Source organism: Lepisma saccharinum, chromosome 21, assembly GCF_977018435.1.
Source record: "Lepisma saccharinum chromosome 21, izLepSacc3.1, whole genome shotgun sequence".
Taxonomy (NCBI): Eukaryota; Metazoa; Arthropoda; class Insecta; order Zygentoma; family Lepismatidae; genus Lepisma; species Lepisma saccharinum.
Window position 1 is genome coordinate 4,872,910 of NC_139249.1, and position 27,497 is coordinate 4,900,406.

Genomic DNA, 27,497 nt, shown 5'->3' on the forward strand with positions numbered 1-27,497 from the left:
ATCGCCCGGAAGCCATCTATTGACCACGCCGCAAACATCCACGACTTCACCACGAGGACTTCAGTCAGAGCCGACAAAGGTAAGCCGGAATGGACGTGAAAATGGATAAGCTTCGTTCGCCCCGTCGTGACATCCAATGAACTCGCTTTAATTACATAAAAAATCTCGAACAGACATTGCTTATTACGGTGATTAAATTGCATCAACTATAATCTTAACATGTAAAACCGTACAGCGTTCAATTATCCATTCATCCAAAGTATTTAATATTCAGATTGTACGACGCTATAAATTGTCAACATAATTATATATCAGTGATCCTCGTTAACCTCAAAATTAACAATATATAGATTAACATTCATTCAACAACAACAACATAAAAGGAGTAGTGTTTTTACAGTGCAGGTTAAGCTCCGACCGGAACATGTTTTTTCGTAAATGCAAAAGTAAATGTCAAATTAAGAACTGTTTAAATTAATGTAGCTAACTGTAAACATGCCGCCGAACTATTATTGTATTAATTACTAATGTATTTTGGATTGCCGAGAAATGAATGCGAGAGTGAAAGTATGAGTGAAAGGGGCAATGATGTAATGTTTATGCATGTGCTCTTTTATAGAAATTACAGTATATATATAGAACTAACCCTGTAGTGTGATTCGTTCTACCCTATGTAATCTCTTGGGCTCCAACTGATGGCACTTACCCTGGGACAAAAGGTAAATAGGTTCTTAATGATTGCCTTTTGCTTATTTGTTTAATTGTTTTTTGTGGGTTTGACATTACCAATGTAATGTAGATCCAGACTGACGTCAGGCACGTTAAATAAGTAGCCGTAGCCGAGGCGTGCAGTTAAAGAATATCAGAAAGATATGATCAACTGCAATGTCGACCCAGCCAGAGACTGGAAACTGTGAAGGATGATGATGATTCATCAGAATTAAAATGGCAGAATTGGGAAGTAGCATAACACAAGTAATGCATTACTTTTTTGGTGCTTTCATTAGTAATATGATATCGTAATTACAAGAGTAATTCTAATTACACTTCCTAAGTTTGCATCATTTTATTTACTTTACCTTCATAAATTCGGAAATATGAACATTTATTTGCTAAACCTAAATCTATTTGCAAAAGAAGCTTTGCTGTGTTTTAAACTTGTGCATGTAAGTCACAGTAAGAAAACTTCCACTACAGAGTAAGTGTGTACTTATCTAAATAAATGTCCTAAGTACATAAACAAATTAAGGATAATAGTTATGTTTTATTTTTAGTAACTTACTCAACTCTCGTCATAGGCTATTTATAAAAATATCAGACAAGTAAAACTGTCATAAATCTACCAATAAACAATATATTAATTAGTATTGTGTTCCAGACACAGGGACCTCCCGGAAAGTGTAGCAGCTGTAATCAAGGAGACCCAGGTTGGATTCTTGGTGAACACACTTCCACACAGGTAAAACAGAAATAGCAAAACCAGGGCTGGCTTGGTAGAGAATGTCCGAGACCCAGGTTGAGCCTGCATTTTGCTGAAATTTCTACGCAGGACCTCATTCAGTTATGGCTTGTTGGGTCTTGAGGTTCCGGATTCTGTCCTTCACTACCTCTATATCCATCAATCTTTCCGGGGTGTAAATGCAATTGCTCGCCGAGCTCAAGGAGAAATTGGAAAGGGTCCGAAGAGTGCTACCCCATATGCCGCTTCCGATGGACGGCAGTGACATATTACATGGGGACGTACCATTGTATCTCCTAGATCTGCTTGTGTCACCTAACCTAATTTCTGATCTGTTGCCTTCATTGCACGACATCTCTTTCGTCTCAGCTGAAAATGATCTTTCCTCTTCCATGCTGTTATTCTCTGCACGTGCCTTCAAAGCACTCTCTCCACCAACCGAACAACTTGACAATAGTGTGTTGCTGAGTGAGGTCAGTTCCTCTAGAATAGCTGAAAGTAACAGAGTGAAAGGAGGTAATTATGAGTGGCACACTCATTGCTATTCTGCCATTTTAGGCAAATTGGGAAAATTACGGATGGGCCAATATGAAAATTTGGCCGCTACCGATCAAGTGCCGATACAAAACTTACTGATATCAATAATCAATCTGATATAAAGTTCCGCATGCCATGAAGGCACGTGTGGGGATAGGGAACAACACATTCTTGATCTGCAGGTGGTGTGATCAACACCACCCTCTGGCTGCCTTTACCCCCAAGATACTCACTGATTTGAGGCTGGGTGAGCCCTGGAGCTGCTTTATGTAGGGACAAGGCCAGAACAATTCAGACCTTAGATAACCCAACCCGAGAATCGAACCCTGATCTCCCATGTTGCAGTCAGATATCCTACCACTAGACCACAACAGCTCTTCCTTAGTAAATGTGTACTACCCATTACCAAGCTCTCACAATGCACAAGAAGCTGCATATTAAGACATTTACTTTAAACAAAAAAGTAGACAATGGTAATTATGTTAATATCCACAAAACTTATAAAATGGTACAATGTTGCACAAAATTGTAAGATATTTACAGATATATTAGATTGGTAAGAATATCTGTAATTTTACTGATATCCCTATGTCAGCCAATAATAGAGTACTGGCCTCCCCGATGGTGTAGTAGCATCGTCGCCTTGTAATCGAGGGGTCCTGGGTTTGATATCCGGTGGAGGCACATACTGGTTCGGATCCCACTTTAAACTGTAGGTCCAGTCCAGATTAGCCTTTCTGTGCATGAAGTGGACTTAAAGACCAACTCAATCAAACAATAGAGTACTGATTAATCTGTCCCATCCCTAGGGAAAATTAAGGTAGATGGTGATTAGATGAAAATGACAAGGGAATACACAAAGTACGACCAATGTCCAAGTGAGACTGCAACCCAAAACCTTTGGCATGTAAGTTGAACATTGAATACACTCAGCCACAAGATGGCTAAATGCAATACGGATCTGCTGAGAACATTATCTGTTTACCCTTAGAGCAATTATATTAACAATTTCTTCCAAAATTAATACTCTAACATTTCTGCAGGTTAAAGTCACTCTGGAGGTATAGTTAGTTATTGATGATTTTAAATTTAAGCAATAATGCTCCAATTATCAGTAATGGTATTATCAGAGACATACTGGAAATCTGTAGTTCATCTGGACTTGCCCAATCTTCTAGATCATTTTCGATCAGGCATTTCAGTTAACACAAACAATAAGAGGCATGCAATTAAAAAAAAAAATCACTAACTCACCTGTAACTTGAAGACCCATTGAACTGTTAATTGTTGACGTTTCACTACAACTCGAGACTGAGTCAGGTTCCACATCGTCACTCTTGAGGGTATCTTCAGGATTATCAGCAGAACTTTTGTCGTCAGAAACATCTACCAGCTGCTGCTTGTTAACAGTGCGGTTTGGAGTTTTGTAAAGAATACTTCTCCCAGAAATATACGCTTTACTTTTAGTGATGTATGGAGTAAGATCATAAGCATTGTTTTCTATTACTTCTTCAATGGGATCCTGAGATTTAGGTGTGTGGTATATATTCATGAAAACTGCCTCATGATGACCTAGAAAAACATACAATCTTTAGAATGTATTTGCTACAAACTAGAATAAATAAAAAATGCAAATAATAACATCTGTTCATGATGGATGCGGTTTAAAATTACTTACGTGACATTTTGTTATTTCGTATTTCCGCATGGCACAATTTTGGTTATATCCTATTAATTTCGAAGGGTACAGCGTCACTGCTTTGTTTGTTCCCAGGCAGCGGTAATTGCAATTTCTCTCGTTCAGCGGTGCTGGCATGTGTATCCTGGTTTGCATCCTCTGCTGTGCTTTCTGTTGTCAGATGGCGCTGCCGGGTGGTGGTTGGGGGCAGGGCCGTGCTGCTCGATGCGATGCAGTTCCTGTTCCCCATGTGGCTGGAGGGGGGTCGAGTATGTGCACTGCATCTTTTCTTTTTCTGGTCTCGGATCTTTTTGAAGATGGTGTGCCTGTCCATTATCCAGGTTCAGTGCTGGTTTCTGTTGGATGATAGCATGGGTTTCTTTGACAGTGTTCTCTATGACAGAGCCGGTTGGGTGAAGTATGGATGTGGAGAAGATGGTGTGGTTTGTGAAGTGGAGTTGTTGAGAAAGACCTGATTTTGGTGTGTCTTTTTTGGCATCTTTTACATGTTCATCAGTCCATTCTCGAACAGTGCGGATGGTTCTCCCAATGTAGATGTTGTGGCATTGGCATGTGGCCTTGTAGCAGTGGCGGCTGGCCAAGTGCAACAAGTGCAGATGTTTTCACCTAATTTTCAAATTAATATTGTCATTTTTCATTTGCTTGTTAAATTAAACTATTTCTCAGCAGAACGTACGCGATAATACTCAAATTACGCCGCTCTGCGCTACGCACGTGAGTTCGTCGAAGAGCAAACCTCGCCAGGGTGCGGAAGACTTAGCCGGTTGTCATGGCAACGGTGACGTCACCTAGCGTTGGCCTTGAACATGGTGTCGCCCTCTACGTGAATCAGTTCTCTCGTCGGAGAAAACATCGCATCCAGTGCTTGTGGCAAAATCTTCGCGTTCTCGCGAGATCTTGTTCCGCGTGTGTGTTTCGCGTTTCCTATCGTGTGTTGTGTTCATGTGTTGAGCTGTTATTTCTACAATGAACCCAGTAAATGACTTAGTGTGTAATTTGTTGCAGACACCATTTTCCAGATGGACGGATGAAGACAAAAAAGACGTTTTAAATGGGGGGGGGGGGCACTGGCACTTACTATTTGTTTTCATTGCCTATAAATATACTTCTTCACCTGTTATTTTAGGCACGAGCCGCTACTGCCTTGTAGACACCACGGGATGCAAGTTTGGGTAGTGCTCTTCCGATTTGGGAAATAGGTTTGTTTGCCAGTCGGATGTTGAAGGGTTTGAGGGCCTTGGCAAATTTGCCTGATGTGGTGGGGTGGTATGGAAAAGTGATCTATTTCGGTTTGGGATTTTAGTTTGGGTTATCTCTGTCTCGTGGGTGTCCAAGCTGGGCTTTTGCACACCACATGTATAGCTGGCATTCGGTGTAACCATTGTTTAGTCCTATTTCAGTTGTGCATGCTATTTCATCTTGCAGGTCGTCTTCTGTGCAGCTGTGTGTGAAGGCTCTTCTGTAGAAGTTCATCCATACTCCAGCTTTCTGTTTTGGTGGGTGGTTGGATTTGGCATGATGTGCTGGGTGCCTGAACCTGGTTTGTTGTACACGGACATGATGAATTTGTCTTGGTGGCATTGGATGCTTAAGTCAAGAAAGTTGAGACAGCCATTTTTTCACAAAGGGAAGAAAATTACCATGTCAACTTTCTCGACCTAAGCATCCAATGACACCAAGACAAATTCATCATGTCCGTGTACAACAAACCAGGTTCAGGCACCCAGCACATCATGCCAAATCCAACCACCCACCAAAACAGAAAGCTGGAGTATGGATGAACTTCTACAGAAGAGCCTTCACACACAGCTGCACAGAAGACGACCTGCAAGATGAAATAGCATGCACAACTGAAATAGGACTAAACAATGGTTACACCGAATGCCAGCTATACATGTGGTGTGCAAAAGCCCAGCTTGGACACCCACGAGACAGAGATAACCCGAACCAAAATCCCAAACCTAAATAGATCACTTTTCCATACCACCCCACCACATCAGGCAAATTTGCCAAGGCCCTCAAACCCTTCAACATCCGACTGGCAAACAAACCTATTTCCCAAATCGGAAGAGCACTACCCAAACTTGCATCCCGTGGTGTCTACAAGGCCACATGCCAATGCCACAACATCTACATTGGGAGAACCATCCTCACTGTTCGAGAATGGATTGATGAACATGTAAAAGATGCCAAAGAAGACACACCAAAATCAGGTCTTTCTCAACAACTCCACTTCACAAACCACACCATCTTCTCCACATCCATACTTCACCCAACCGGCTCTGTCATAGAGAACACTGTCAAAGAAACCCATGCTATCATCCAACAGAAACCAGCACTGAACCTGGATAATGGACAGGCACACCATCTTCAAAAAGATCCCAGACCAGAAAAAGAAAAGATGCAGTGTGCATACTCGACCCCCTCCAGCCACACGGGGAACAGGAACTGCATCGCACCAAGCAGCACGACCCTGCCCCCCCAACCACCACCCGGCAGCGCCATCTGACAACAGAAAGCACAGCAGACAACACAAACCAGGATACACACACCAGCACCGCTGAACGGGAGAAATTGCAACCATCGCTGCCTGGGAACAAACAAAGCAGTGACGCCGTACCCTTATTGAATGAAGACAGAGGTGTTTCCAAAATTAATAGGATATAACCATTGAAATGTGCAACGCGTAAATACGAAATTTCAAAATTTGACGTAAGTAATAACATCTGTCTTGTTAAGCCTCTTGCAATATAATGTAAGTAGCAAATCACCATAGTGATTTAAAAAAAGCTCATGGCAAATCTTTAAGGTTCATGTAAACATGATTCCCTAGGAATTATCCCCCCTCCCAAAAAAAAAGCTGACTGAAACATGAGGATAACACTCAGAAGAAACTGCTCATTCAAAAAAGCAGTTTTTTTAAAAAATATATCACTGTTTATGTCTAGCTATGAATTCCACGTTGTAAGGTGTATTTTAAATTTAGATATGAGTTTCTTTTTACAGTAGAGATATAAAGGAAAGCTGTAGAACAAAAAAAAAATAGTGCCAACCCATGTATTTTCACTGATTTGAAACACTTTGGGGGAAAAGACCATTTTTTCCAACCAACTTGACAATCTACCCACACCAGTGCTGACAGATGGCTGCAATCGGAACTACCGCCAATCAAGAGCACAGCAACCTAACAAACAACATCCTCCAGCACTACCAGGAAGGTGAAGTCAGGACCAGCACCAACCGGAAGCAAATTAAGCAGCGACAGACAGGCTACCATTTGCATCCTACATGCTGTAACTTATGTTAATGAAGACCGTGGACCTTTGTAATTAATTAGACAATAACAAATACCTATACAATTCTTTGACTCCACTTACAGCACCAAACTATGAATGGGTTTTTAGTGTAATTTTAAATTTTGTTTCTGTGCAATACCATGAATCATGAGTGTATTGATTGATTTCGTTTTTACTTCGCTTTTCTGCCACTTGTTGGCTAATCGCAAAGATGAGGATGAGTGATGATATTGATGAAGAGACATTCACAAACATCCATGCCCAGGCTGGGATTCGAACCAGGGACCTCTGACGTAGCATGAATCATGAATATATAATTTATATTTGTTGTTCAGCCAGAAGTCTCTGTCATCTTGCACACACCTAAAAATCCATCTTGTTACATACGAGGGTTGGAGCATAAATCACTGCAACTACTTTTGTTTCCACAAGAATGCAGGACCAGCACAAAAATCCGAAATATACAATTGGAAAGTGGCAGTGCATTGTAATGTGGAATGTATGAACAATGCAAATCGTGTGTACCAGGTGTAGGATGGAGAAGCGAGCAACACATCCTTAAAGACAGCATCGTGTGGATTTTAGTATATTTCACCCTAAATTCAGAATTCCCAATTGTTACATTTTACAGTAACTGAAAACTATGCTCACCTGAAGAAGAATTCTGATTATCTATTACAGGACTTTCCAAAGTAGGCTCATCTATTGGCAGATCACTGATACTATCTGGAAAATTGAGCTTTTCTAGTTTAATGTAAGATTCACCTGAAACCAAACAAAAAATTAAAATAAAACTTCATCCTGTTCATAGACAGCTAAGTACAGTGAAAATTAATATATTAAAACAGAAAAAAAACATGATATTTTTTTTTTTTATTTATTTGAGAAATCCTGAATACAGAAAGAATCCATTTTAAATCAGGATATCAACAGCGAGAAAAATAGAAATTAACAAATGAGAAGCACGCACACATATGTAACAAGAATAATACAATAAAAATAATAAAAATTAAACAATAATAATAAAACAATATCAAGGGTATAACAAATATTAATTTTTCTTCAGCTGCTTGATGCACGCATTTCTGAAAGCCTGCTTAGATAGATGGAAGCCTGGAGGATCAATTAGTGTATTGTACCTTGTTTGTAGCCTATAGAGAAATGACCTTTGTTCTAGGGATAGCCTTGAGGTTTTTGTATAAAAGAAGTTGTTGCATTTTCTGTTGGTACGTGGGATCCGGATGTGAAGATGTGGCAAGAGTTTGTTAGTGAAAAGTTGTCCATTCATGATTTTGAAAAGAAAAGTTAGATCTGAAACTTGACGGCGAAGGGACGGATCGTGAATTTGAAGAGTGGATAGAATTTCATGTTTGGAAAAGTTTGCAAGGGCTGGGCATCTATGTTTGACTATTCTGATAAAGAAATTTACCACTTTGTTCGTTATCTTTATATTGCTATCACAGGCCATTGACCAAATACAGGAACCATATTCAAGAATAGGTACGACGCACGATGTAAAGTAGGTTTTGAGGGCAGAAACATGTGTGATATCTGTAAATCTGTAAATTAGCCCAAGCGTTTTCATGGCTCTCGAAGTTATGTAATCTATGTGGTGGCTGAAAGTGAGTTTGCTGTCGAAAATGACTCCAAGATCTTTGTGCTGTTGTACGAACGGGATGATTTTGTTGCATAATCTATAGGATGGTGCTGTAAAATTGGATTTGAGGGTAAACCTCATAAAAACAGATTTCTCGGGATTTATTTTCAGATTCCAGTCTTGGCATCAGCGTTCAATGTGTGTGAGATTGTCTTGCATGGAACAAGTGTCTTCAACTGAAGCGATGTTTCTAAATAACTTACAGTCATCAGCATACAATAAAATTGAGCATTCTGGAGAAATATATTCATGAATATCGTCCATGAAAAGAGTGAAACACAGGGGCCCTAGAGAACTTCCTTGAGGCACACCGGAAACTACAGGGAGCCATGACGAAGAGCAACCAGATATGATAACCTTTTGCTTTCTATTGTGCAAATAAGAAGAGAGTAATTTAAGAAGAGGTCCGTGAATGTTGAATCTGTTTGAAAGTTTATGGATGAGTTTTGTATGAGGGACAGAGTCAAACGCTTTAGAAAAATCTAAGTAAACGACATCCATGTCTTGCTTGGCACTCAGGCAGTTAAACGCGTTGGTGAGCAAACAAGCAAGGTTTGTGTCACATGAAGCACGAGGAAGAAAACCGTGTTGAGTGGGAGAGAGGAACGGAGTAGCATGCGCAAGGATACGATTGGAAATTATTTTTTCGGCTAGTAGTGCAAGTGCAGGAAGTAAGGAAATCGGACGATAAGAAGTAACGTGAGTTTTGTTTCCGTGCTTGAATATAGGAACTATATTTGCTTGCTTCCATGCAAGAGGAAATACACCCTCGGAAAAACATTTGTTAAAGATTATGCTGATTGGTTTGGATAGAATATGGGCTAATCGTTGTAGAAATATGGCAGGGATATCATTAGGAGCGTTAGCTTTAGAACATGAAAGAGATTTTAATAGTTCGTGGACTTCATTGCAGTTAGTTGAGATTTGAGAGAGTGTGTAAGGAGTGATGGGCTTGACTTCAGGCAGTGCAGTAGCGGTATTATTTGCAAAGTTGCTGTGAAAATACGAGTTAAAAAGTGATGTGCGCTCCTTCTTTGTAGCAGACTTATCGTTCCAGGAAACTTGAGCGGGAATACGGTCGTGTTGTCGGCGTGAGTTAATTAGCTTCCAGAACATTTTGGGGTTTTTAGCAGCACTTTCCGTCACAGTTTGAATGTAATTATTATAGTCTCTTTGCATTAAGTTTTTGCTATGTTTTCTTAATTGAGTAAAAGTGTTCCGTGTATGAACGTTTGGGACTTGTTTCCACAGGATCCACGCATTCTTTTTGTTCTTTAGTGTAAGTTTAGTCTCTTCACTATACCACGATGGGAATCGGGATGTTCTTGTTTTCCTTAGGGGCACGTGATCTTTAATTATGGCTTGCACACAGTCCACGAGGAAATCCACTGCTTCTTCCGCTGGGAGGGGGTCCATCATTGTCCACGGTACAAGTCTGGTGACAAGAGAAAGCTGCTCCCAGTTGACTCTTTTCCAGTTGTAGACAGGTCTGGAGGAGGGGGAGGGCCTGGGGGCTTTTCCAGGGACTTGGAATTCGGCATGCACGGGGGTGTGGTCCGAGGCGATGAATTGCTCACCAGGCTTGGCCTTGACCTTTGTATACGAAGACAGCAACAGGTCGAGAGTTTCTGTGCGTCTTGTGGGGAAGTCTACAAACTGATGAAGTCCAATCGCTTTGATATAATGATCAAAAAACCATCTGTCATCATTGTCTGTGCATAGGCCAGAGTTCGACGATGACCATTTTATGTGAAGGTTGAAATCGCCCATAAGAATGATAAGAATGGAATTCTATCTTCAAAATTATTATTATTTTAGTACAAATAACATCCAATAATAATAATTACATGCAAACATCACGAAAGAAAAATCTTCCATGCATCAACAAGCAGAAGAGTATTTTTAAAACAAATTGGTTCTGGTATCAAGAACATGTTTGATCTTAACTTGAACACAGCACAAAGCCTCAAATCAACACATACCAGGATAGATCTCTAATACCTCCAACTCCTATAGAAATTTTAGCTCCAAATTTTCAACAGTTAGAGCATTCAACTTAGAGAATTTAGTATAAAAATAACCAAGACAAAGCCACATAATGCACAGTCCAACAATTAAGTAATGAGACAGTCGTTATCATATGAAAAGGAATGAAAATATTTGAACATTCCCTGTTTATTACTCAAAGTGCATCCCTCCTGCATCAATACAGCAATTGGCATGGTTGACTAACGATTGGAACGACATCTGCAAGTCTTCATGTGGTATGACTTGAAGATTGGACGTAACAAACTGTTGGATGTTCCTGTGTTCAGCAGCACCTTCACTTTCGGGAACAGGAAAAATTCACAGTAGAGAGGATGATTCAACACACACACTTGTTTTTTGGACTAGGAACACATAGACAACCACTGCTCGCTGGCACCGTGCATTATCGTGGAGCATGAACCAACTGCCCGGTTCAGGATACTGAGGTCGGACATGGTCAGTTCTCTTTCATAATCATTCAGAGCACTACGATAATAATAGCTAATTACAGTTTCATCCTCTGAAACAAATACATGATGAATAATGCGTTTGCTGTCGTAAAAAATAATTCATTGTCACCTTTGACTTGAGGAGCTGCCTTTTCTTGCCTCTTGGCAAATTTGGCTGGAATTTGTTGCTTCGTAGGACCGCAGTGAAAATGCTCTGTTTCGTCCTCCACAACAATGGAAATCTACAAATGTTTATTCCCACAAGCAGTTTTCAGAATGTCTTTCACGAAACTTGATGTTCACTCGCTGCTCCATAGAATGCACACGTGGGTCAACATAAACTCAGGCTCATTATTTAATTATCGGACTGTGCATGTCTTACTTTGGTGTGGTTGGTATTGCAAGCCATTTCTTACAACTAACACGGACCTTCCTAGAGATTCAACTGGTAACATCATGAATAGCTATGCAATACATTCTAATATTTGGCAGATTCTACCATATCACTGCAGATTTTAAATTTAGGCTAGCAACAGTACAAAAAATGTATAATGGCATGTTTGTTATACTAATTTCATGATACACATAGTAGAGAAAACACACCAACATAAAAAAGTGCAGCATAATGCATGGATGGTGACAACTGCATGATTTAAGAGGAAGGGGTTAACTGCACCCTGCTGCTGTGTCTCAGGGAATTTATAAATATGTATAAATTCAATGGGATTTGGAATAAGAAAGTTGCAATTTGTCATGTCTACAGAGAAAAATTCACAAAGAATTCACACAGACTTTCTGCAGCCAATAATTCATGCAGAATTCCCAGTGATTAGCCACCTCAATATATTCATGATCGAATGTAGCCGATCACCGTGGCAGAGTGGTTAGCACATTGCCCTATGACACAAGGAGTCCCGGGTTCGAATCCTGGCCTGGGCATGGATGTTTGTGAGTGTTCATTCATCAATTTCATCACATCACTCATCACCATCTTTGCAAATTAGCCAAAAGTGACACAAAAGCAAAGTAAAATAAAGCAAAATCAATCAAAAAATCTATCATGATCTAATGTCTCAAAATCATTGTATATCTGATGATCTCAGATTCAGATTCAACCATGAAGGAGAATATAATTGCTAAGGGTAACGAATTCAATTTTCCACTTAATACCTTTAGTGATGTTTCTTCTATACATCATTCCAGTATATTACAAGTTAGATGCCACCTCATTGACCAACCTTATTTAAGTGTCAACTTCCAATCTTGCAAGTGAAGTTCACACATTCAAATCCCAGTATGCATGTGGTTTTTTTTTTTTTTTGTGAGAGTGCCTCTATCAATTTCATCATATCATCTTTTCTCATCGCAATTAAGCAAAAGAGGCAGGATACAAATACAATACAAGATAGCTAAAGCAATAAATTTTCTTCCTAACTTACCTTCTTTTTTAACAGCATCTTGACAGAAGGTAACGTTAACTTCCGAAGACTGGGCTTCCTCCTCCAGAATTGTGTCTTCAATAAGTTTCTGCTCAATTTTCTTCAACATGCTCACCATCAGCTCACACCTTTCAAGCACTCGTCTCCGAGCCTTCAGAGGTTCCACCTGCTCTGGTGAAAGCGAGATAGCAGCTAAACATTCTTCAGTTGCTGTAAACAAAAGAATAACAAAGTATTTGATTAATTCATATTACGGGACTTTAGATGCGGTAAGATATTAATATACACATGCAACATACTTACATATCTTCGTACCTGCTTATTTAATTCAATTAAATTAAAATACACTTCCCCCATGAACTATATATTGTGAAGGACAATCAACCACATTTGGCTTCCGCTACTTGAGAAAGTAAAACGAAGCAGCTCTAGATGACACATCAGGCAATCCAGCAACAGCAGCACACCAAAATGCATGGCCATGAAATTAGGTCGATGGCAGAAGTTCGTGCTGTCGGAGCACAATCCCGTGTGTTGAAGTTTAAGAACAGTCCAACGTGTAGACGTGGAACTTCATTTCTGGGGCTGTAACAAACTTTCAATGCACATGATCACCAGCTCTGTATCGAATGGGACTCGAAAGTGCCCCAGAGAGAGGTTGGTCTGGCATTCGAACTAGGCAATGCAGCTCGGTTGCTGTTGCCACACACTGCATGGGAACCAGTTACTTTTGTTCTGCTCTCGCTTTGCTATTCCCATATGTGACACAAGCACAATTCTGCCCAGCCGCCTATTTTCACGGCCGTGCATTTAGTGTAGCATAACAGTGCAGGCCAAAAGCCCTTGAAGCGAACTACTACAAGTTCCGATATAGATGGTAATAGAGGTCACCGAAATTAATTGAATTAAATAAACAGATGCATGGATATGTAAAGACAATGCATGTGTATAATAGTAAAGTGTTTGATTAAATTCAACCTTATTCATAGATTGGATAATCGGGACTGGACTTCCAATTGAAAGTGGAATCACTATGTGGCCCCAATGAGAATAGACTTTGTGATACCTTGAATATTCAGTGAGTGTTAAATGCTACACTACGTTAATGTTATGAAGAAGGTACAGTAAATTTTAAAATTTATTTATTTTATGTAAGCAAGTTATAAAAGCGTGGTTTTGACTTCTAACTAAGAACACGAAAAAAAAATAATAATAATTCAACTGAAATAAAAATAAATTAACTACATAAGAGAAGTAATCTGAAGCATTGGTATTGGCCAATACCCTGTATAAGTATTGACTGCAATTTAACCACCCATACCCTGGAGGAGGACTCATTGCATAGTGGTCTGCCTGTATTTCACTTTAAACTGTAGGTCCAGTTCTGATTAAAATACCTGAGCATGAAGTTGTTCCAATAATAAAAAAGAACTGAATTCTTAGTTATTAACATTTATAAATATTCTACAACTTTTCAAGCATTCGCATCAGCATCAGTTCGAAGTTGTGAGGTCAGTCTTAATTATAACTGAAAAGTTGCATAAAAAAATGTGTAAGAGAAGTACAGTGGAACCTCGATGTTACATTTTTCAGGGGACCAAGCTAAAAAAAACTTAAAATGCAGGAAAATGTAAAATCGAGGAAAATGTTATGACATTTTACTATGTTGGGACCATCAAGTTTGAATGTATAATGTTGGACAATGTAAAATCCGGGAACATAAAATCAGGGTTCCACTAAACTTGCAGAATGTGTGCTGAACACCCAGGTTTGATCCCTAAACGAGTCATTATTTTTCGAGTGTCTGAGTTTGTTTATAAGTCCATTGGAAATCAAAACCAGCACCCCTTCATTACAAGACAACAGCTTTCCCATTACATCACCGAGGAAGCCAGGGTCATAATTTTTCAATAAACTTTTTACTTAGTCACAATGCTATCACTTACTGTAGATAGACTAAGCGTATGTAACAATAAATGCTTACCGAATTTCAAATCCTTCTCAAGAAGCAAAAGAGCATCGTTATCATTTTCCATTTGTTCTACGCTGTAGGTGACGAGAGACATCAATCTCTTAGCTCTGTTCACAACGCTAAGGACTACGTTTCTTGTTGATTCCTCACTCTGATTGAACAACTTTGCCTTCAATGATGCAACTATTTTATATGCCTCTTCATGAGTTACCTACACAGAAAAAATACCAACAATTAGAAGAAATAAAAGTACTATCAACAAAACACGACTCCATGGGGCAAGAGCACGATGAAGGAAAAGACCTGCCAAAAAGGTTTTCATTGGGGGAAGTCTGGTCAGCACATTGACTCCTGTTGCCACTGTTCCTGGTCTTGTAGACCGGGGCCTGTTGCAGTTTCTTTTGAGAGGTTCCATCATTGTGCTCAACTACAAGGTCAACACTTAAATTTGGAGCCCCACCAGGGATATTTGTATTCTGCATTTTTTGTTGTTTTACATCACATATCTGTCACTTGACTAAATGACGATGGGGATGAGTGATGAAGGACATCTACAAATAACACCCATGCCCAGGCAGGGATTCGAAGCAGAGAACTTCAGTGGCGAGATCAAAAGTCAACCACCTAATGTGACGGTAGGGTATGGTGAATAAATGGTCAAGATTTCGGTACAAAATCTGGGCACATTTCGAGATCAAAAGCAGTATATAAAATGGCATTTCGCTGTTAAAATGGTGAATATAATCCTAAACTGATTTAAAATCTATACTTGATACACAAAATAAACATTTCCTTTCAAATAGCACATTTACGTACTATCAGAATATTAAATATGGTGTTTTTGAGTTGGTAACTTTAAGTCTACTTTATGCACAGTAAGGCTAATCGGCACTGGACCTACCACTATGTGCCTCCACCGGGTATCAAACCCAAGACCACCTGATTACAAGGCAATGATGCTACCACTATGCCATCGGGGGAGCCCCTTATCAGAATATTAAGTTTATTCCTGTGTAAAGAAGTCCACTTTTGTTTTACAAATATTTACAGCAGAATTAATCAAGTTTCCTTAATTTTGCACAACTCACAGGATAATTCAGACTTCACAAAATGTCGTGTCAGTAATTAAACTCTAAATTTCATGTTAAGAGGTTATTTCGCATTTTGCAGTTCATTTCACATCATTTTGTGACAAAATATTGTAGGAAAATGTACCTCGGCCTTTGAAAAACATGAAATATGAACATGTCTCTAGTGATTGGCCACTGAGCCGTTAATCCCTACCATTGGTATAGAACCAGACACCACTTGCATACGTTTTACATTTCCACACATATGACAGAGATCCTGTAAACCTGAATGGTTAACAGTGTTGACCCAGCATCATGAGGACAATTGGGAAGCAACTTGAAAAGAAGTAACAGAAAGACAGAAGCAATGGGACTCGCGCCACTGACCATTCATCATCCAATAAAAGGCAGTTGGCAGGACTTGGCCTGTTGCACCACATAAGTTATATGCAGAAGAACCTAGATTTTTCAGGGGTTGAAGATGAAAAAACTTTAAATGCAGGAAAATGTAAAATACGGGAATGTAAAATTGTGGTTCCACTGTATAAGGCTTTGTGTGTACTGTAGTTACAGAAATGATTGTAAACAAAAGAATGTTCATTTACAAGATAATCATTATATTGATCAATTCTTACATAACATTAAGGAACCCATTCTTACAGAAATTTCTTGTAAAATTAACAGATTTTCCAAATTCTGGAATAAAACCAGCTGGTAGCGGAAAGTTATTTCAAGCCACTACTTCATCATTTCAATCTTACAAATACAGAGCGGTCCTTGGGAAATAGTACAATAACAAGTGACAACCCCAGAGCCCACCTGTCTTACACGAGTATGCCATGAGTCGTCCGTGCAAATGCGTATTCAGGTTGTTAAGGCCTACAGGAAAAACGCATTTGACAACCATGTGCCATGCCTGCAAGAAAAATCCATTCTCCACACATGATTGCAGCAAGATGAGGCTGGAGCTCACACAACCCATGCCACGATGGCAAAATTGATAGATTGATTGATTTAGTTTATTTTACTTCGCGTTTTGTGCCTCTTGGCTAATTTGCGAAGATGGGGATGAGTGATGAAATGATGAAATTTGATGAATGGACATTCACAAACAACCAAGCCCGACCGGGATTCGAACCCGGGACCCTTGGCATCGCAGCACGGTGTGCTAACCACTCGACCACAGGGTCGGGCGATGGCAAAATTGAGACAGTTCATTCTGGATCAACTGATCTCAAGATCTAAGGATGTCCCTTGGCCAGCCAGTTCTCCAGATCTGAAGATGTGACAGCCCCAGACTTTTTTATTTAGGGGTATCTCAAAAGCAAGTTTTTCTCCTGGCAGCTACAAGATATTGGGGATTTGAAAATGATAACCTGGTGCTAGGAGTGCCTGCAGATATACATATTGATATCAATGAAGGTAATTTGCTTGATTGTATGTGTATTTTAGATATTTTAGGTTGCTTTTCTGCTACTTGTGGCCAATCGTGCTGATGAGAATGAGTCATGATTAGATTAAAGATGAAGATGATGAAGGACACTCCCAAATAATTCCCATGTCCAGGCTGGGATTCAAACCCAGGAACTTCGATTATAAGATGAAAATTTGACCAAAGAGCCAGCCAGAATTTACGTCTTGTAGTGTTTAAGACATAGACACAGATTGTAGTGTATCACTAATCATAAGTCAAGTAAATTTGACAGCTTAGAAAAAATATCCTATAGCTATGTGTCAGTTCTAATATCAATTATTTTCTTTCGTATTTCATAACAATTTCCTAGGACCACCCTGTATTAATATCCACATGTTAAAATGACTGGGACAGAAAAAGCATGGTAAAGATAAAACACAAACAACATTTTCTTGACATCAAACTCATGTCTTCAGTTTAGGAAGATGAAAGGAGTTAAAATTAAAAAAGCATGTATAAGTCACCCCCTAATTTTCTATTGGTATTTTTCTATCATACCTGAGCAAAAGCAGCAGGATCTATGACTTGCTCCAAGAAGCTTTGTAAGTTCTTTATTTCTTGCTTCCAGTGGTTGTAAAGAAACTGGAAATGAGACTGGTTAGCTGAACTTTTGGGATCAAGGTAGTATGCTACTAATGAGGGTACCAACTCTGGTTCCAATGATTCTAGGCTAGCAAGACAGCACTTTATTCCAAGTACTCCTGAAAGAGAAGAAAAATTACAATGTAGCATACCAAAGTAATAAATATAATCTTTAAAAACTATCTCACATGGTAATGTACTGCTTGAACCTTGGGCCCGTTCCGAAAGTTGCCCGAGTTTAATGCGTTAAACGAGTTAGGGCAACTGGCCGTTCCATAAGTGCATCCATGCATTTCGTGAGGTTCACTATGCTGTCCCAAAAGTCGCATTCCGTGCGTCTCGTGCAAGAACGAGATTCACCAAACGCACGAGCCAGGAAGCTGGTTTGTTCAGTGAGAATCGTCTGCTCTCTGCAGACACCGCGGGTGGATGATGGCTTCAAAGTGCACTAGTTCGGGAATTATATTATAATTTTAACAGAGAGCATTATGAAGCAACATGCACAATGATGAGAGTGCCTCAGCTGTTCTTACAATGTGATTAAAATGAGTAACAGTATCCGCAGTAGAGTTTATTTCTATCAGAAGGAAATGCCTTCAGCTGGATGCCATGCGGAAAATTTTTATAAACAAAATGCTGCGCCTGCGCTTTCGTCTAGAACGTCCCACAAGTCTGTAAAATAACTGGTTTCACCAAGTTCACGAGCCCAGTTACTTTCGTTCGATTCGTTATGACTTTCGGAACACACCCCTTGTGTATAGACAGTAAAGAAAAGTCACCTGATTTCTACTTCAGAAACTATACAGGGGCCATGCATCACCTGGTCAAAATGCAACAGGCAAATTTTGTGATAAAAATAAAATGGAAGTATACAAACAATGATACGATGAGGGAACTTTGAAGATTCGAATCGAGGAATTCTGGTTTCAGAGCATGCTCTACAACACGTGGATCATGAAGGTCTGAATCTGAAATTTAACACATTTATTGTGCAACATTTGAACTTAGGTGTTTTTATTTCAAAACTTAAACTTCCTATTATAGGATATTAAACAGTTGGTAACACTGTAACACGTCTGAAGAAGACCCTCTTAGAGGGTGAAAACGTTACATGTTTAGTGTATATTTCTTATACAGGGTGGCTCAATAAGTCACTTAACACCCTCAGTACAAGGCCACTGCAGCGCGCAACATGGAAATGGTGATGACCAATCGTTATCAGGCCAAGGGGGAACCACATTGACGCCACCCACACGGTCGGCGGCCATCTTGATGTCCGCCATCTTGAATTCAACTTCAGAATTTTAAATGGGAAGGGGGTCGTGCGACATATCAAAATGGGCTAGAATTTCACGAGAAATGCAATGGTGAAGGTTTTTTCGACGTATCTTTAACCAGTAAAAAGTTATGGATGAATTCTTGTACCAATTTGCTCCTTTTCGAGGTGTTAGAAAAATGCCTTAAAATTTGTTTAGCGCTTCGGTAATGCATTGTGAAGGACTTTTAATTCAATGGAAGCCTCACACTGTAAATTGTTCGCGACAACCATTCATAATGCACAGCTCTTCATGGATGTATCCGATTAAAATAATGTGCAATGGCATGCGAACGTCTCTCCATAGACGTCACTTTGATCTCGATGCATTACCAAAGCGCTAAACAAATTTTAAGGCATTTTTCTAACACCTCGAAAAGGAGCAAATTGGTACAAGAATTCATCCATAACTTTTTACTGGTTAAAGATACGTCGAAAAAACCTTCACCATTGCATTTCTCGTGAAATTCTAGCCCATTTTGATATGTCGCACGACCCCCTTCCCATTTAAAATTCTGAAGTTGAATTCAAGATGGCGGACATCAAGATGGCCGCCGACCGTGTGGGTGGCGTCAATGTGGTTCCCCCTTAGCCAGATAACGATTGGTCATCGCCAATTTCAAATTCCATGCCGCAGTGCCTTGTACTGAGGGTGTTAAGTGACTTATTGAGCCATCATGTACAATAAATTTTGTCTTGATCAGCATTTTAATGTTTTATGAAACCCTTGTTTGGGGCATGTACAAGCAACAGCACAGTAGGTTCCAATGAGGATGGCAGCAGTGGCCACCGAAATTAATAGATCAATAACAAAAAACAGTTTTGTGGAGAAGAGATTACATCAGCTCTCTAAATTTGTTTACTACTGTATCACTCATTAACCAAAATATGTATGAATGTTAGGATTTTATTTTTTAAAAAAATGCTGAAATACATACAACCTACATCCTATCCTGAAAAGAAACCATCACCAAGTATTGCTTCTTTGTTTTTACCGTTGTCTGGTTTTTGTGCCAGATAAGTTGATTCCAAGTTTGCTTTTCATCCAATTTTTCACCGCTATAGCACCAAATTATTTATAGCTTTTGAACCTACAGTTGACTGTTTTTGCATCGAAATTTTGCTTTTTTATTCACCAAAAATAGGTATGTGCCTCTATTAATAAGGCAAGGTCGGGACCACTAACATACAAAGATGTACTTCATCTCAAACTTACTTTGTTCGTCACTGGAGCATGCAATAGCAAACATGCCAATTTGCATTATACGATCCATTTGCAAGTCATAGGATGCAATCATTTCCTTCAAATCTTCCCTACACCTCTTTTTAAGAGTGGCATCATCTGTACACATCGACACTAGCTGCCTCAGAGGAGCGGCTGGATCAGCAAACACCTGCAGAGAGAAGATACAAAGTTAAAACTGAATTCAAAGTAAGAGTTCATTATTATGTGATTTTATACAAGGTATGTACTGAAAATAATGAGCCAAGTGATATTACTCTAAGTCAGAAACCACTATTTTTAATCTGCCTATGGTAATACATAATTTGGACCTTGTTGTTACTTTTCCACTTAACATCCAGATCAGTCCACACATTTGCGCCACCGTAACGGCAGCTGGAAAATGTCGCTCTTGTAGAAGTCCGTTTCGGCACGATGTAATCACCGATGAACCTCACTCTTTACCTCGTTATCATTGTCAAACTTTGTACCCAGAATGCTGTTCTTCAACGGAGCAAAGAATTGACGGCACTAGGTCTGGGATGTAGGGAGGTTGAGGAATTAGCTCCCAGCCCATCTTTTCAATTTTCTGTACTGTAAGGCCAGCTGTATGGGGACGGGCATTGTCATGATGCAAAATTACATTGTGTTTGTGATAACCAAGAGCCTATATGATGTCCTGTAAAGCACTGTGTCCAATGTTCAGATAATGTGCAATTTCTTGTACAGTTGTCCTCCTGTAACTTTGAATAAGGCTGTCAATCCTATCCATGTTGTTGTGCGTGAAAGCTGTTTTCGGTCTGCCACTAAGAGGCTTATCAACAATATCTGTGTTACCATCTCTAAAATGTTTTACCCACCTTTTCACTGTGCTGTAACCGAGGCAGGCATCTCCATAGAAGTTCTGTAAATGCTGATAATTTCTGCAGCTCAAACTTTTTCACTAACAAGAAATTTCACGACAGCACACTGACGAAACAAACTGTCCGTAGATGCCATTTTTCTCCTACTGAAAGCTCTGGCAGCGAAAGTGCACATGCGCCAGCTGTGCCGTAGGTATCTGCCGTAGGTGTTGGTTCAACCGAAATGATCAAGGTCCAAGAGTAATTGAATAAGGCTCGCAACTTTCAGTACGTGCCTTGTACAAAACCTTATACCCCACCAGAATAAATAGCTCAAGGTTAAAGTAGCTGTGTAAAGTGAGAAAATTTGTAGAAAGGTAAAAATTTGCAGTAAAGTTCGTTTTAATTCGAATTTATACACAGATAGCTTTAGTCAAAGGTGGGTTCCAATCCAATAAAATTTGACCACTGCTAGAAATCAGGAATAACTGATAAGAAATTTTTGGCCATACTCTTACCGTTACTGATACTAATGCATGGAAATTGTAACAATTGAAGGGCTCGGATGTAAAACATGGTAAGTGATATTTTGGTCATTTTTGAGTTACAAAGTAAAATGTGCCATCCTTCAATTTTCGAGTGAAATTGCCATGTCATACCATTTGCATTGAATTCAGTGAAGCCTTCTGAAATTGGTAAACATAACCCGAAAACAATTTATCTACAGCATAGCTTCTAATAACCTTTTTTTCTTAATGAACTCAGAAATGATCAAAATGTCATTTACCATTATTTTACACACGAGCCCTTTAATTAAAAGTTGTTCAAAATATTGATTAATATTAGTGGGTGAATATTCCATTCCAACGATAAGCATCAATTTATCAGTTTTGATACAAAATATTCATGAATTACATCAGAATATTAAAATACCTCTTATGAAACCACAAAATACAATTTTCACAATTTTGGGACAAATTTGCACAATTTCCAGGATAACTGAACTCTGTGAAACAGTTACGCAGCATCTATAATCTTTTTTAATCTTTTCCACGTTTATTCTATTCTCCCATCCTTAAAGAAGAATTTAGATCGATCTGAAAATTAGGACACAGAAACAGCTATATGTTGCGACTGTCTCAGTTTTTAATATGTGGAAGACATGTGATGTGAAATACCACATTTTCCAATAATAATCAAAGGTGAAACAAGTTTCGTACCTGGACTACTAATCTCAATAATGATGTATTGACGTTCTTCTCTAGGGTAGTCAAAGCATCTGAAAGTATTTGAACCTGAAGTTGCAACATTTCAACAGCATTCTTTTCAACAACTGTCTTCAAAGTCTGGAATTCTCGTAGGGTCTGGAGAAAAAATTACAGTATGTAGCAATTATATATATATATCTTACACATGTAGAGCTTAGTTGATACCAATGTACTAGTCATGGAAAGCATCTGTTTAAATATAATCTGCCATTACTTTTCTGAAGCCTGTGTGATCTCTGAGTTATGTAAAATACTAGCGGATATTTAGTGGTCTTCTGCAACATGTATGTAGTGTTAAAGAAAGTTAGTATTACAGTGGTGTATTAAGAAATGAAGGCTCCTGCATAGCGAAATGTTAAGCAGTTTTGCCTTTGGTGTGAGTGGTCCCAGGTTTAATTCCCAGTGGGAGTCCCCAAATTTTTAGAATTGACCCAGCATTGTGAGGATAATTTGGTTGATTGATTGATTTGTTGTTTTAAGTCCACTTTTTGCACAGAAAGGTTAATCGGGACTGGACCTACAGTTTAAAGTGGGATCCGAACCACCATGCCATGTGCCTTCACCAGGTACCGAACCCGGGACCCCTTGATTATATGACGACGATGTTACCACTACGCCATCAGGGAGGCAGAGAATAATTTGGGAGGAGCTTGATAAGAAGAAGTGACAGGCTCCGGTATTGAAAACCATAAAACAGCGGCGTTGGGACTCAATTCACTGACCATGCGTCACCCAATGAAAAATCTGCTCTGGCAGGCCGTGGCCCTTGGAGTGTTGCTGCACAATGGAGATTAGTTTAGTTTAGTTAAGAAACTAAAATTGGGAAATTTATACTGATGGTACACACATGTTTTGGCTAGTCAGCCAATAGACCACCCAGCATAGCACAACTTGACAGCTTTGGTTTACATATCACAAGGCATTTTGGCACTTCTTGCAACAGCTTACCACTGTCTAATTGGAACCAGCTGAATGATTGAAAATGAGTGGTGATCAGATGAAATTGATGAAGGGACACTGAAAAATAAACACCCACGTCCAGGCTGAGGCTTGAGCCTGGAAATTCAGTGACAAGACAAAAAGTCATCCACTTAACGCACTTGGCCACTAAGCCAGTTAAATAAAATTATAATGTCTGTTTAAATGCTCAAGGTCTTTCTACTACACAGGAAGTTAATGGACAGAACCATAGGCATAACTTGGATTTATTTTTGCCAAGTCTAACTTAATTTATTCTAATGTACAAATTATAATGAAAGTAGGAACTTACACTAAAACAGGCACAAATATAGTCAGTGAACATAAAATTCCAAAACCTGTTAATTACAATTTCTGCAAAGCTTTGAAACAGCAAAAATTAGCATGTGTGATAAAAATGAAAATTTATAAACAGGATAACAACACAAACATACTAGATGTTTGAAAATTGTTGAACTACCATTGCTGGGCCATCAAACATGAAATTACTCATTCAGAATTATCATAGTTAAGCTTACTCAGTCATTCTGAAGACCAGCTACCACTTTCCTTTTTGCAACACCAAATTTTACCACATTTATAATTTGCATTGGAAAAGTATACTGTTCTAGAGTACAAATAGTCAACTTCAGGCAGTTAATATGGAATTTGTAATAAATACCCATTTGTGGGGTAGGTAAAGTGGGATGCAGGTTGATATGCATCCACTGGGTATTGAACCTGAGACCTCTTGATTACAATGCAACTTCAGGTGGGTGCCAAAAAAAATGCATTTTGGAACTTGAGACTACTAATTTCAAGCACTGATCTCAATTACAAACTAATAACAGAAAATCAGCAGTCACAGCCACAACAGCAATCACTTCTCATTAAGATCGTTAGCTCTATTATGGCTGCGGCTACATGGAAAACAGTAATACATCTTTTACTTTACCTTTTGGCAACTAGCAGATATGGCTTGTGAGTCCGTGGAAATGGCTACATGAGCTAGCGACATTGCCTGACACAAAATCTCTTCCGTTTGGGTTTGTATGATGTCCAGAACATCTGGCTTGTCACAGAACGTAGCCAAATAATCAAGTACTGAATCCATTCCATGCACAAAGTGACCGAAGTCAAGTACTTCCTTTTCGTCTTCGGGAAGATCTTGGTTTAGTACAAATTTAATTTCTTCAAGGCAGGTATGAATGCATCCAAGAACATACCGCTTCGTTTCCTACGAAATAGGGAATTCTGTTGTTAATGCAAGTAATATGACAAAAATAGATCTTTTTTCTACTACAGCTGAGCCGATACCACTTGGAATAGATACCAGTGATGATACCTATTACCACTGGTACCGATACTTGGAAATTGTAACAATTCAAAACAGTTCCGAGTACATATTAACCCTTAAATGTCCAGCTGGTACATACTTGTACCAAGCAGCATCTTCATGTAGTATGATACTTTATGAACATACTGCATCTCAGATAATGTTGGGAGATACAAGTTTGGATTGTTAAGTGAGCCTTGATGTATGCTGTTAGTAATTAGTGAAGTGAAATATTATTCTGGCTGTAATTTAAAAAAAAAAAAAAAAAAAAGACAACTTTTGGTTACACACGAGGGATATTGAAGTACTATGGAATTTTTTTCTTCTCTGAAAGTATCAATAACAACTGCCTAATTTTTGCAGCGTGAGTGGAACACGTATGTAGCAACATGATTGTACTGTTGTCAACTATCATGTTGCAGTGATGCCTCCGTTGGGGCCGATCGAGTTCAAAATTTCACAATAAAAGTTTGTTTTCTTCTTCTTCTACTTGGCAAAGAAAAATTGCTGATTACTGATCAAAACAAGCTATGATTTGTAACTAACTCTATTGTTTCAAAGATATTAAATTTTATTTAAAACATTGGAGAATTTTAAGCTTCCTGCTGAAAACATGCAAGGCACTCGCACAAACACCCAGGAAAACAGCTTGGACATCTAAGGGTTACTGGAACTCCACTATATCAATGTACCAGTGTTTGCTTTAACACATTCATAATTTCACATGAGATAATCATTTAATTGCAAAATCAATTTCTCCCCACACCTGATATTTGATGTCTTACATCATCAAAGAAACAAAAAAAAGCATTAAGAAAAGTTGTTTCCCTTAATGACCATCCTGGCCAATGACACATACAGATATAAATGGCAGACCTCTGTGTCCCGCTTGGGCATGACAGGTGGTGCTGCCACACTTTCCATTGTGGAGGATTGCCGCTTGTTATTACACGAGGAACAGTCAGAAATAAAGATTCCAGTATCTGTATTTCTAGAAAGCGTGGAGATATTGGGTTGCTAATATGTCGTGGTTATATGGGCATCGTCCTTCTTTTGTTGTCCGATGCATGACCTTTTCCTTGCCAGCCTACTGTGTCTTGAAGACAGGAAGGGTTGTGAAGTGTGTGACCGGCCGGCATCAAGAACACAGGTGCGTTGCATTTATGAACAAAGGTTGAAGCGCAAGCTGTTGTTCACTACGTCAAACTGGCTGGTGGATTCTGACATCTTGCTCTTGGAGAACAACGCGACACCCCACACGGTGGCAGCAACGGTCAACCATCTTACCACAATCGGTTGGGAGTGCCTGAACCCTCCTGCCCTACAGTCTTGGCTTGCACCCAGAGACATCAACTTTTTACCTGTTCTGAAGAAGGCACTGGGAGGAAAGCATTTCACCACAACAGAAGTGGAAGTTGGTATATGCAACTTTATCCATAACCAGGATATGCAGTTTAACAAACAGGATTTCTTGAAACTTGTAAAGCGATACAACAAGTGCCTGAAAAACTCAATACGCTGACCAAGGCAGTAATTTATTTTATTATAAAACATAAACTAAACGTAACGTTTCAACCTTCTAGCAAGGTCTTCAACATTTGTACTTGGTGCAGAGTCTGAAGAAGACCTTGCTAGAAGGTTGAAACGTTACATTTAGTTTATGTTTTATAATAAAATAAATTACTGCCTTGGTCAGCATATTGAGTTTTTCATATCATGGAAACAAGGCTTAATGGTGTTGTAACAAGTGCCTGAATGTCACTGAGGACTATGTGGAAAAATAGTGTAATGCAACTCTTTCTGCTCCTGTCATGTTCTTTCGCCAGAATAAAACTCTCTGCAGATGGCAGACTAGGGAAACTTCTTTTCTGACTATCCCTCGTAATATTTCTCCAGAATAAAAATTACTATTATAAATATTAGACCTGGAAAACTTGCTCTTCTTCCCTTTCTGCCACTTTTTGCTAATTCCGACGAGTGATAATACAGTGTGGTGCATATTGTATCTACCAATTTGAGTTGGCAACCAAGCCAGAACGCACGTGCACATGTGTGGCATATCTACATCCGTGGAAACTTTGGAGTCGGGCAAATAGTATACCATAGTGTGTTGGACAGTGCAGACACGGATTGCGGTGGTGGAAGCCTTCATCCAAACAAGCACCAGGAACTGTGGCGGAACAATGAAGATCGTCATGCAACTGTTCCAGAGACACACAGTATTCTGAGGTGGGTTCGACAGTGGAGAGCCACGGGTAATGTTGTGAACCATCAGAAGCTGCAAAATACGCACTATTCCACAGGACATGTTGAGATGTGCATCATGAAAGCCTTCCCGCATCACCAAGCATCATCAGTGCATCCAAGCAGAAGGACATTTAGAGAACGTTGTTTTCAAGATGTACTGATGTCTGTATTATCCATATTGTGCACTGTATTAAATGCCTATCTGTACATTTTGATTTCATAGCCATATAAAGTTACTACAAGCACTCACCATGTTTCCTTTGTCATTTGAAGTTGGTAGATACAATATGCACCACCCTGTATGATGAAACATGCAAAGAACACTCATGCCCAACTGGGATCCCTAGCATTGTAGCACAATGTGCTAACCACTCTGCCATAAAGTTGGGAAACTCTTCTTTGTAAATGATAGACCGTTTCATGCTGAGCACGGAAGATTTGCACTAAAATATGTGCAAATGATAATGGTAACCAATTTAACATAAAGGCGACATACTTTATGTGAATATTTTGGTTAATCCAATCAACGGTATTCTAGAAATCTTGTGTTTGCTGGAAAGTTCATTAAATCATTTATGTTTAAAAGCAAACAGCAATTAAGTGAGTTATCAAATTGATAGCACTGATGTAATTAATTGAAATCTTCAC

The 27,497-nt window shown here is 39.2% G+C and overlaps 1 protein-coding gene across 2 annotated transcripts in view; it reads right to left on the reverse strand.

Annotated features, from left to right (window-relative positions):
• Nucleotides 1–1,251: 1,251 nt before the first annotated feature.
• The window catches only part of LOC146004523 (uncharacterized), a 64,120-nt gene continuing 37,874 nt past the window's right edge, over nucleotides 1,252–27,497 (reverse strand). For both annotated transcript variants that reach the window (XM_083143404.1, XM_083143403.1), the window contains exons 6-14: nucleotides 24,222–24,503; nucleotides 22,262–22,405; nucleotides 20,194–20,371; nucleotides 17,579–17,781; nucleotides 14,549–14,747; nucleotides 12,565–12,774; nucleotides 7,643–7,756; nucleotides 3,251–3,568; nucleotides 1,252–1,951 (exon numbers count right to left, since the gene is read on the reverse strand). In XM_083143404.1, the coding sequence (XP_082999530.1) occupies nucleotides 1,554–1,951; nucleotides 3,251–3,568; nucleotides 7,643–7,756; nucleotides 12,565–12,774; nucleotides 14,549–14,747; nucleotides 17,579–17,781; nucleotides 20,194–20,371; nucleotides 22,262–22,405; nucleotides 24,222–24,503 (2,046 nt within the window). In that variant the 3' untranslated portion in view covers nucleotides 1,252–1,553. The remainder of the gene's footprint in view (nucleotides 1,952–3,250; nucleotides 3,569–7,642; nucleotides 7,757–12,564; nucleotides 12,775–14,548; nucleotides 14,748–17,578; nucleotides 17,782–20,193; nucleotides 20,372–22,261; nucleotides 22,406–24,221; nucleotides 24,504–27,497) is intronic.